This window comes from Pipistrellus hanaki (assembly GCF_964339955.1).
Source record: "Pipistrellus hanaki genome assembly, chromosome: 13".
Taxonomy (NCBI): Eukaryota; Metazoa; Chordata; class Mammalia; order Chiroptera; family Vespertilionidae; genus Pipistrellus; species Pipistrellus hanaki.
In genome coordinates this window covers 37,670,032-37,682,294 of record NC_140515.1, presented here as the reverse complement: position 1 = coordinate 37,682,294, position 12,263 = coordinate 37,670,032, and the positions used below count along the sequence as shown (strand labels likewise).

Genomic DNA, 12,263 nt, shown 5'->3' with positions numbered 1-12,263 from the left:
GGATTGAACGTGAAGGTCATGGGATGTAGTTCCATGCAGCAGTGCACCTGGAAGAAGGAAAAAGGTTGATAGCTATGAAGAATGACAAAATTGAGACTCTTTTAAGACAAAGAAGGGAGAAGGAAAGATGGAGAGCTGTGGGAATATTACATTATCTTTCTTAGTAACGAGTTCATTGTTCAACAATCTTCCCTATTAGGAAAATTGTTTTACGTCCAACTTACTACAGTTTAGTTTTTTTAAGATGAAAAGATTAATGTCATTTTTTTCTTCTGAACAAGATGAATTTGCCAAGGATCATGCTGATCGCACAGATTTTGTTTATTTTAAATTATAGTAACCATGGTAAAAGAAAATAATTGTGAAAGTGATTTCAATTCACTGGGATTGTTTAAAAGTACCTTTAAACAGTTTAACCAAGTGAGATTATTGTTGCCATATGTTTTGAAAACCCAAAGGAAAAATCTGATCAACAGTGTCAATAACATACGAAGACGCTTGGGCTGTCTCAGAATTGGGATTTTTAAATGTTCACCTCTAAAGCTATTCCAATAAAACATTCTTTTAGAATGTTGGAGAGACTTCTATTATATCAAATAGATTTTCCATATAGATGTGTGGTATGTTTATCCATCAGTTTGTTTTGTTACATTCGTCAGTAAGAACTTAAAGCTTTCTTTATATAGGTCTTTTTATACTTCTTGTTAAGTTTATTCTAAGAATTTTACAATATTTTTCCCATTGCTAAGTGGAAATTCATTTGCTTTTCTAACTTACTGCTAGGAAAGAGAAAACTATTTCGGAATATTATACTATGTTTACATGTCTTATTACTGCAAATTATTTTCAGTCAAGTTTCTTGATCTTTCTATTGTACAAATGTTTGCCAGTAAAGATGTTTACCTTATAGCACACACTTATTGCTTCTTGGCCTTTTGATCAAGGGTAGAGATCTGTTCTTATCCCATTACAACATACATTTAACATGCTTTCTACCAAAGCAAGGAACCAGGAAGACTATAGTTCAAGGCAAATGTCATTGTGAATGTCCACTTGAAATGGTTGACATTTTAGCAACATCTGCTTAACATCTACAATCTCTTTGGAAGGAAGCTCAGTCATTTAGGCAACATCTGGCACGAATTACTTTATTAATTTCCCTTTATTTACCAGTCTTTACGTGACAGCTATGATACATTTTTTTTTCAAAGCAGGAATCAATAAAGCCACAAGTCTTTTTGCATCTGTGGTTCATTTTCCTCCTAGCAGAGACACACGCGGTTTAAAGGAAAGTTGCTTTATGTTCTGCTATATTTGCAATTCTTGGTTTTGTTTCAGGGGCCTCCAGGACCAGGAGGAGTGGCAGGGAGTCGAGGTCATTCGGGAAGCCATGGAAACAAAGTAGGTCACATGCTTTATACCCACCAAAGTTAAGGTTTTCTCCTCAAGGGAAATGTGTCTGGTTGCATTAGCCAGAGCCTTTTCAACAGAAAGGAGAACAGATCCCATTGCCCCTATTCCCTGGCTTGATTCTTAGAGAGCCAGGAACATCTAAGGATGTGGGTGTGGACCAGAATGATGTCAGGGATTCCAGCTCAGCATAATCTCAACAGGGCCTCCTCCCAATCTGAGCTGAGGGACCTCAGGGAATGGGGCCTCTTCTGGGGGTATGCTTTCCTTTCTCTCTTCTTTCCTCCCTCCCTCCTTCCCTTTTTATTCCTCCCTTCTTCTCTTCTCCGTTCATATACACTGTTATATCTTTCATTATTTTTTTTCCTCCATTCAAACCAACCTTTGCTGAACACCTTTTAAGACAAAGGCACTGACTGGACTAGCATGCAGCGGGACTAGAAAATCAGCACCAGGAGAGCAGAGATCTTGTCTGTTTTGCTCACTGATGCATTCCTAGTGCTTAGAACAGTAACTGGTACATAATAAGTGCTTAGTAAATACTGGATTCCTTGGAGAGTTTGTGTACTGTACAATGATAAATATGTAATGGAATCAACCCCACATAATTTAGAATATTTTCAGGACAATAATCTCTGTCATCAAGTAGTCAGGAATGTGGGACTAAAATAGTGCTCATGGAAGTATTTTTGAACTGGGAATAGAGGCATCATAGTGGCTATAGACTTTGAATGGACCTTAGAAAATAAGAAGGACTTTGGCAGACAGAGCTGGGCACTAGGAAATTTCAGGTAAAAGGAAAAGGGCAAACCTTAGCCGGTTTGGTTCAGTGGATGGAGCATTGACCTACAGACCAAAGGGTCCTGGATTCGATTCTGGTCAAAGGCACGTACTTTGGTTGTAGGCCTCTTCCTGGCCTGGGCCTTGGTTGGGGCTTGTACAGGAAGCAACCAGTTTAACGTGTTTCTGTCTTTCCCTCTCTCTTTTACTCTCTCTAAAAATCAATGGAAAAAACCCTCAAGTGAGGATAAAGAAAAAAATAACAAAAAATAAAAAAGGATACCATTATCATTAAAAAAGGAAATAGAGTGAAGGAAAAGCACAGTTGGAAAATCCTGGGAGTGGGTAGTTGGGGAATGAACAATGATCCTGTCTGGTGAGCACATAAAGAATAAGAATGTCCGTGGTTACTGACTTTATTGTATAGTGGGTACAGTGCTATTTACAATTTTTGAATGGAGTGTATGAACACAGCCAGACTTGGAAGACTTGAATAGGCAACACAGTGTAGAAATATTTTGAAGGCTGGGAGATTGGAAGCTAGGAGATGAGTTGGTATGTTCACAGTTTCCAAGACAAGCAATAATCGTGTGATTTAGCAGGGTGAGGACAGGAGCTGCTCATGGTGGTTTTATGGGACTCTTTTAGTCAGAAACTGAATCAGAGGGAAGAGGACTAGATGATTCATGGGCTTCCAACATGTGTGTTAACACATCATAAAAGGAAAGGGATTCGGGCTAATGGGAGATGATTTCAGAGTCATTTGGACTCTTGGAAATATCTATTTGTAAGAAGGGGAAGAAAAGACAGACAAGGACTTTCTAGAAAGGATGAGAAAGATACAGAAAAGCACACGATGCTGTGGAGATGTGTTTAAGAGTGAGAGGTCAAGGGTATCAGCAGGTGCACACTTTGAGAGCCACTGTCCAGAAGGAAGGGCCTCGGGGCAGGTGATTTGTTTTCCTTTCATGGGACCCTCTTCTTTTTCACCACAGAGCTCAGTGCTGGTGAGCGTTTGTCCATTTGCATTTCTCACACTTACTGTGTTGCCTTTCTGTCCTTACAAATGCGTTAACCACTCCCACTCAGTGTGGGCTACCCCACTTCCACACTGTTTCTTCCAAAGACTACACTGTGTAAAGGGCAGGGGTTGGGGGAAACTAGGCAATGAATGAACTTGACCCACACTACCTCAGTCAGGTGATTAAAATTAACATCAGTAGTGATACCCCACGTTGACAAGGACACACTTTTGAGATGATATAATGAGAATGGCCCTTTACCTCTGTGGTCTTTATCACCCAAACCCATAAAATTCACCATAATCATGAGAAGAAAACATTAGAGAAACCCAAGTGGAAGGACATTCTACAAAATACCTGACCGGTATTCCTCAAAACTGTCAAGATCATTAAGAACAAGGAATAGTTGATACACTCACAGTCTAGAGGAGTCTAAGGGACATGGCATGGGATTCTGAACAACAACAAAGGATATTTGGTAAAAATTAAGAAAAGCTGAATAAAGTAGGGGTTTCTGTTGATAATAATGAATCAACATTCATTTATTGTGAGACATGTACCCTACTGCTATAACTCATGTAATGGTCAAAAGGAGCATATAGGAACTCTAGGTACTGTCTTCATGTTTCGCTAAATCTAAAATCTAGAACTTTGAAAGTGTTTTAGTTGTTGCTTTCCAGAAAAGGAATTAACCTTCTTTTATAAACCTTTGCCAACTTTCCCAAGTAGCTGGAATTTCCTCAATATAATACTGGGATTCAGAAGTTAGAAACAATTGGGAGGGACACTGTGCTATTTAGGCTGTATTGATTGACACATCAAACCATCAAACCTTCAAACTAGATTAATAAGTCTATCATCTTTGCAGCAGCCAGTTAATTTGCATCGATCATCATGGATCATAGTTTTGTTACTTTCCTTAAATAGTACAGAGTTTCCTCCCTGACTAATGGTATGACACTTCCAAGGGTGCATTCCATGGCACTGAGCAGCTAATATGGCAACTTGCACTAAACAATACATCAGACTTGTTGAGACTTCATTGATCACTAGAGGAGACCTCCGTAGCCAGTTCCTCTGGTATTGGTTGCACAATTCCCAGTCCTGGCCACACACCCCTGTGGATGTGTGATACCCATGGATGCAGTTAAAAAGTGTTGTCCTAGTGCCATCGTTTTAAGTTTCGTTTACAAAAACAACCTAACAAGGATCCATGTCATTGTTCTGTTTCACAGGGGGAACCTGGAGACCTGGGAGAAAAAGGAGCTATCGGCCTTTCTGGTCCTCGGGGCTTGCCGGTTTGTAGCTTAGCTTCACTTTTTATCTTTTAGGTAAAACGATTGCCCTTGCAATGTCCAATGGATATCAGGTGTGGTTCTCTGGAGACAGTGCAAGAGATACCACCCCAGTGTAGCCCTACTGCTTTCTAGAAATTGAGATGTTATCCTCATCTTGGATTAGCTCCTTGGCCAGCTTTTCCAAGGTGGCAGGTTCCCATAGTACCAACCAGCCTGGCCAGCGTGCTCTTGAAGCTAAATCATAAGATGGACAGAACTTGTTGTCAGCATCCCCATAGCCCTTCCTCCATGCTTTCCTCCCATCAGAACCCAGTCATCAGAAACCCAGCCCATGCCTGGGGGACTTCTCACGAAGGCCTTCCATAAGGGTCCAGCAGTGGCCAGTGCCCGGCCTTTGGGTCTTATTTTTATTTGGCAAAGTGAAGGTGGATTGGTGTTACAGTATTAAAATACAAGTGTTCCCTGGAAGGGAGAACACCACTGCTTCCTTTTTTTGAGATTACTACATGCCTGAATTGTTTAATCCTCATAATAATTCCAGGACTAGGTACAATTATTATTTCTACTTTCTAGTTGAGACTAAGGGACAGTGCTGTATATGTTATTGAGAGACGCCTTTAGTGCCACTTATTACCAAATGTCAGCTGCCTTCCCCAGAGAATCCTGCTTCCCAATTTCTCCTCCTCACACCCCAGCGCTGGCTGTCCTAGTTCTTTTGTGAACAAGCCTGCCTGTGCCTGGCTGTATTCTGGGATGGGTGTGATTAATCGCTTTGTTTACAGGGTGATGATGGCAACCCAGGTTATGGCAGCATTGGAAGAAAAGGAGCCAAGGTAAGGCTTGTGGACAGCAAGCTGGATGTTTTCTGTGTATGTTTTGTTGTGTGGTGTGCATTTGTTTTGCCACACGTGAGAGAGAAAAGAAAGCAGAGAGCAAGGCAGTTTGGGACTTTTAGAGAGACATTTTGATAATTCATTTGCTGATATCCGATGGGGAATGGAGTGGAAATAAAAAAAACAATTCATAACAACCTGGTGGTTTAAGGTGCAGGCAACAATTGAAACTTGGAAGTCGGTGTTCCGGTCCTTGCCTGGCTGGTTCCGGCCTGAGCAGTGCATTGAATGGGAGCAGCTCTGGCTCCAGTGCATGCAGGGAGGATTCCAGAGGGTGTCCTCCTCCTCTTATGTTTACTCTAGCCATTAGTGAGAGGTTCCACAGGGCCCTTATAAGTGCATTGGGCCAAGTAGTAACTAAAAACATTTCAATTACATCAGAATGATAGCCCTATGTGTCACTGAATATTTAAATGTCTGGAAGTAAGCTAGATAAGTTTCTTGAAACCAGTAATTTATTATATATTTATAGTAACTACTTAGAAGTCTTTATAACTTTAATAAAAACAATAAAGTGAAAAATATCCTTTATGCCTAGCTGGTGTGGCCCAGTGGTTGAGCATCAACCCATGAACCAAGAGGTCACCTGTTCAATTCCCGGTCAGGGAACATGCCCAGGTTGCAGGCTTGCTCCCCAGTTAGAGAAGGGCAGGAGGCAGCCAATCGATTCTCTCATCGATATTGCTCTCTCTTTCTCTCCCTTCTTTTCTCTCTAACATCAACAAAAGCGGCCAAAACTGGTTTGGCTCAATGGATAGAGCATCGGCTTGGGGACTGAAGAGTCCTGGGTTCGATTCCGGTCAAGGGCATGTACCTTGGTTGCGAGCATATCCCCAGTGCGGGGTGTGCAAGAGGCAGCTGATCGATGACTCTCTCTCTCATCGATGTTTCTAACTCTCTATCTCTTTCCCTTCCTCTGTGTACAAAATCAATAAAATATATTTAAAAATGAAATAAAATCAACAAAAATGTATTAAAAAAAAAAAAGAATATCCTTCAACCAAGAGACTTGTATGCATGCATATAAGCATAATCAATGGATGTAGACAATAGAGGGTGAAAGTGAGGGCAGGATTGGGGGTTGGGGAGGTAATGAGAGGATAACCACACATTTGTAATACCTTAATAAAAAAAATAATATCCTTTATATAAAATGTTTGGGACCTATGACAAAAATTACTGAAATGTGAAAGAGAAAGTTCAATGAATAAGGCTAAAACACCATAAAGGATCAGTGTAATTCCAAATGAAATCCCAGTGAGAATGATGCGACCTTAGTATCTCATCAAAAGGAAAATATTAAATAGCCTACAGCATTGGAACATTAGCTGCTCTTTATAATGAATGTATATAGTTTATTATATAAAGGCATCATTATGTGACATATCAAATAAAAAAAAATCAGTACAGTCAGGAAAAAAAGCCAAACACCATTTATGCCAATGGTGCTCAAATGCATTTTAAATAGCTAAAGAAAATATAGCCCAGTGTTTATAATGAGGAACGAGATGCTGGATGATGAGAAGTGGGTGACTTTTCTTGTTTCTATTCTCTTGTATTTTATATATGTTTGAGGAGATACTATATACATTTAATAATCAGAAAACAAACTTTAAATAAAAAAAATTTTTTTCAGCAAATGGGGATTATCATATATCTTCAACTATAGTCAGTGACCAAGGTAAGGCAAGCAGAGAAGCAGAAAATGAAAGAGTGAGTTTAGGCTCCAGGTTTTCCCAGTTTCTCCACTGAAATCCATTTTCAGAGGACTGTCTGGCCCAATAACCAGCTTTCCTGTGACACGCTATGGGAGGAGAGCTGATGTGTAATTCCTCCAAAGGATACATTTACCCACTTACTTAGTGTTGCCACAATATTGTAGTGAAACCAGTAAATGCTGGTCCCAACATAGTTGAAGTCAGTTTCTCCAATAGTGCTGTACAATTTGTTTTCAACCTTCCCTTGGTTCAGGGGCACAAAAGCAAAATAAGGCAGCGCATTAAATTAAACTCAGTCTAAGCTACCGTGGTGATATATGCATATGCTAATGTCCATACTGTCCATTCTAGGGACAAGAAGGATTCCCTGGAGAAGGTGGACCTAAGGTACTGTGTGCTTCCTACTAACTAGAGATGGATCAGAAACACTTCCGGGTTGTGAGATACGCCAGGGACCATAGGAGGACCATTCATTAGAAATGGATTTAAAAATCTCCACGAGGGAAAGGAGGGAAGACAGCAGGTTTTTTTTTAATTTTAAAAAATTATTTTTAGTTTTTTAATTGATATGCAAAGGAAGAAGTTACCCTTATTTATTTGCCTCTGCACCTGTGCTTCTCCTGTCATATCTAGTTTCTTCTTTGTTCAAAGGAAAGAAAGTAAAATGTAAGGAAAACCAAGATTATCTGATATCACCTGCCCCAGTTTTCCCAATGTGTTTATGAATCACCTTCAGATAATCAGTTAGCGATGCTGTCCTCTACCTTAAGGCTTTCGCTTTTGCCAGAAACGTTGACTGAGCTCAGTAAAGGCCAGGTCCTATGATAGGATCAGGGAACAAGGTCAAGGGCACAGTTCATGCCTCCAAAGAGGCTGTGTTCTGACGGGAGAGACAGAAGTAAAACAATGAGCACCCGTGTGCTGGGCAGACAGCCATGAAAATGGGGAAGACTCTTCAAAGAAGACCGTTAAAGATAAAAATCTATATGAAAATGCCTTCATGTTGGAATTAGTTTTTATAACACATTGAGAGCTCTCTCTGACTTTACTATTTTATTTTTCTGAACGTATTCAGGGTGAGATCGGGGACCCTGGTGGTCCAGGAGAACCTGGACCCAAGGGAGCTCGAGGCCAGAGGGTAAGTTTCTTCGGTGCTTACAACCGCGGCTGCTTTGGGAAGTCCTCTTCAATGTTTTCCCCATCATTTGAGTTGTTCCCAAAGACTTGTAAAGTTGTGTGTATTTGGTCAAGGCAAGCCTGGGGGAGGGAATACTGCTCATCCTTCAATGCCAGCAAGAAGGTGGATGGCGGTTTGCTTTTCGTGAGCCAGATCCCCCCTTCTGGCTGCCAAGGTGCCCTCCTGAACCCTGGACATGAGGTTGTTGGTGGTGGCTTTTAAAGTGGTCCAGTGTTCTAAAATACGTTTTGCGCTGCCAAAATATGGCCAGTTGGGCCACGTCTCCCTGGCAGATTTAGTACAACCCCATGCCCGCTGGCACTTTGTCTTCACTAGAAAGGTTTTGTTGAGCTGCTCTAATGAGGTGTGTGCCCTGAAAGACCCTCTCTTTATTGAGCTCAAGAGGGTATCTCTCGAGTTTGGAGAGAATGTCTCTGTTGATTATGTAACTGAATGTGTCTATTATTCCATGGAGGGAGCTAAATATTGCCTACTGCTCTGAATCATTCAGAATGAACACAAGTCTGCAGTAATTCTCGTCAGCATCCTTGGGTTCCTGTGGCTCAGGAATGGATTTCTGCATTTGCTGACTCTTGCCGCGTCCTAGGCTTGGAAGGAGATGGCTGCTTTAGGGAAGAGACAAGCTCATGGCAACTGTCTCCAGATACGTTCTTTGTCTCTCTTGTTTAGAACATTACTGATGAGGTAAACTGCTCTTAACACCATGCCAGGCAGGAAAAGAAAAACACTAAATCTGATAGACTTTGAGACTAGAGGTGGTTTTCCAGTTTTATCCTCAGAGTTCATTTGCTTCTGGCTAGTTTTTTGGTTTTGTTTTTTGTTTTGTTTTGTTTTGTTTTTTTACAAAGTATAGTAAGAACTTTAGGGATTGTTTATGTGGGGTTTTGAGTCAAAATAAAGAATCTGCTCTTGCCCTAACCGATTTGGCTCAGTGGATGAAGCATTGGCCTGTGGACTCAAGGGTCAAGGGCATGTACCTATTGGGCATGTGCAGGAGGCAGCTGATAGATGTTTCTCTCCCATCGATGTTTCTAACTCTTTAACCTTCTCCCTTCCTCTCTGTAAAAAATCAATAAAATATATTAAAAAGAATCTGCTCTTTTTCTCTATCCTGCTTCTCCCCCGAGAACTGCTTCCCAGCTATAAATCTTTTCTCATATATATTTTTGGATGACTATCCTTTAACATTATGCTCTTTATAAAAAATGAAGACAGCGATAATTAGAAATATAATTGGGAAAGACTTTCAAATTAATCTAGTTGCCATCTGCATTGGAGTATCTCTGGAACCTCTTTCCCTTGGCTTGTTAATGAAATCGTTTACCCTTGAACATTGGAAACCTGCTAACTAGTTCAGCTGCTTGTTGGACTCCCTCACCCCACCCCTCCTACCCCCCAATGACACATTAATCATTTTTAAAAATAAACAAACTAGTGGGTAATACATAAACTTTTTCTCTTGGCCTTTGGTTCCTTGAATTTCTTCTTTTTCCCACATTGGGCAATTTATCATTGTTTGTAACTTGCTTATTTCACCTGTCATGCTGCTTTTCATCTCTGTGAGTATTGTTGAAGTGGAAGTTGAAACACTGAAAATTTCCAGGTTTTCCCTCGCAGAGTTGACGTTTCTATTGGAGGATTTTGGCAAAGCGTTGCCTTAAATGTTGAGTGCCTCCTTAGTTCTCTTGGAATGCTTACATCCCCAGTTTAAGTTTTCTAAATCTTCACCTTGGTGCTTTGTTGTTTTGTTTTACCAACTGAAGAATTTTATTTTTAATTTGCCGTGATTTTTAACCTGTGTTATTCTGTGTATTCAAGTGTGTTTTTATGTACTTATATTTTTTATTAACTTTGCACATGTACATACTTGAAGGCAGGTTTTTTCAAACTCAGTAGTGACATTTGGGCTGGATTACTCTTTGTTGTGAGGGGATGTCCTGAGTACTCCAGTGTATTTGGCAGCTTCTTGTCCTCTATCCACTCAATGCCAACAGCCACCACGACTGTCTCCCACCCCCTTATGACAGCCAACGATGTCTCCAGACATGTCAAATGGCCCCTGTGGGAGGTCTTCAAAATTCTCTCTAGGTGAGAACCATTGTTTGAAAGAATCAAGTAATTTCACAAGATCTGTTAGAAAAAAAATGGCAATCCCTCAGCCCCTATCCCTTCTCTCTTATTTTTCTGGTGGTTTCTTTGCTCTACTCTCTGGGAGATTTCTTTGACTTTATCTCACAATATTCTTATATTTTAATTTCAAGAGTTCATTTTATCTCTCTGAATATTCCTTTTTTATACTCTCCTGTTCATGTTTCGTGGCTGAAATGTCTCCTCTTACCTCTCTTGAAGATATAAATTAGTATTTCTTAAGTTTCCTTTGTCCCAATCGACTGTTTCCTAGAGGGTTTTCTTACCCCGTTTTTCTCTGTATTTATCATATGTCTGGAGAATGGGATTTCTCTTCCTCTTGAGGACAAAAAGGCAGATTGGTGACAAGTGTCACTGGAAAGTGAGTTGGCTCAGTCCTTAGCAAAACTCTGGTACCAGCATCTTAGGTCTTTCTTCTTTGTCTAGTGAGATTCTCCTGAGAAGATTCTTGCAATTGTCTACCTGAGGGCGGAGGTCTGGCTGCCATTTTCCTAGGACCACGTGGAAAAGAAGAGCTGAGGGTCTACATCTATTTCACATACCTTCCTTTGATCTCTCTGTTCTCAGGATGGTGCCATTGGCCAACTCTTCCTGGAGGTTCCTGGCATAGACAACTCAGTTTTACTGTGAGGGGCGGGAGAAGGAACATTCACCCAGAGAAATAGAGACTGATGGATTCCTAAGATGATTTTCAACCAACCCTTGATTTAGCCTCTCCCTTTTGCCTCTATGTCTAGAGGACAATTTCTGAGCATTCTGGGAATGTTATAAAACACACGAATTCTTGGCTTTTCCTGCTGTTGGCTTAGGATTCAGCTTTTTCAGATCTGCTAAATCATTTAACGCTTAAACATCTGCTTTCCAGCCTCCAAAATTTTATAGCTATTATCTCCTTTCTCATTCTCTACATGTTTGTCAGTTTTTTGAGGGGGTGATTTTGACTTTTAAAAAACCCACTTACTATTATTGTAGTAAGGCATTGGGAGGGTTCAAAATTAAATGCATATGCTCAGTCTACTATTTTCCCCTGAGAGGTTCATCTATAGCTTCTAAAACAAACGAACAAACAAACATAAGATCAGTAAGTTTTGTTGTTGTTTTCCACATAACCCAGCAAACTGTGAATATCATTGGAATACCCAAAGGGCATCCATAACTATTTGCTATTCCATGGGCCATTGCTTTTACAAATTAAGTTGATTTTAGACAACTTCATTTTTTTTTATTCCTATAAAATGTTACACATTCTGTGGCATTTTGGATGAACAAAGGAATATTGTTCAAATTTTTAAACTAAATTCTAGCTTTCCTTGTGATAAATTATACTGTTGTGTGAACGTGGGAAAATTCCTGGCATACAGTAAGTGTCAACAACTGTTGTTTTTATGACCATTGCTGTTCCCCATTTTGCTACAGGTATTTTCAGCCAACTGTGAAATGTTTTCTTATTGTTGTTTCAAGGGTTTTTGTATTAATTTTTTTGTTTTTCTGGGGGTTTTGTTCATTTGTTTTTCACTTTAGTCACTAAATAAACTTAGATAAAAATTCATTTAGATAAAAATATCTCTCTTAGCCCAACAATTCCAGTTCTAGGAATCTTCCCAAGGAAATAATCAGAATTGCACTTATAACTTTATGGAAGCATTGCTTATTACAACAGCAGCAAACTTAAGTGCCAGTGGTAAGGGATTGGTTAAGTAAATCATAGTATATCTAGATGGTGGAATACCATGCAGCCAGGAAAAATAATTTTGCAAAAGAATATATAGTAGCACAAATGTGTCCAGAGATATATA

The 12,263-nt window shown here is 40.0% G+C and overlaps 1 protein-coding gene across 2 annotated transcripts in view; it reads left to right on the top strand.

Annotated features, from left to right (window-relative positions):
- The window catches only part of COL6A6 (collagen type VI alpha 6 chain), a 94,902-nt gene that overhangs the window by 56,486 nt on the left and 26,153 nt on the right, over nt 1-12,263 (top strand). Inside the window, exons 24-29 of one of the 2 annotated variants that reach the window (XM_084901730.1) lie at nt 1,339-1,401; nt 4,448-4,510; nt 5,293-5,343; nt 7,473-7,508; nt 8,197-8,259; nt 8,810-8,955. In XM_084901730.1, the coding sequence (XP_084757856.1) occupies nt 1,339-1,401; nt 4,448-4,510; nt 5,293-5,343; nt 7,473-7,508; nt 8,197-8,259; nt 8,810-8,905 (372 nt within the window). In that variant the 3' untranslated portion in view covers nt 8,906-8,955. Of the gene's footprint in view, nt 1-1,338; nt 1,402-4,447; nt 4,511-5,292; nt 5,344-7,472; nt 7,509-8,196; nt 8,260-8,809; nt 8,956-12,263 lie in introns of those variants that run through there. The other variant, XM_084901731.1, reaches the window with a different exon arrangement.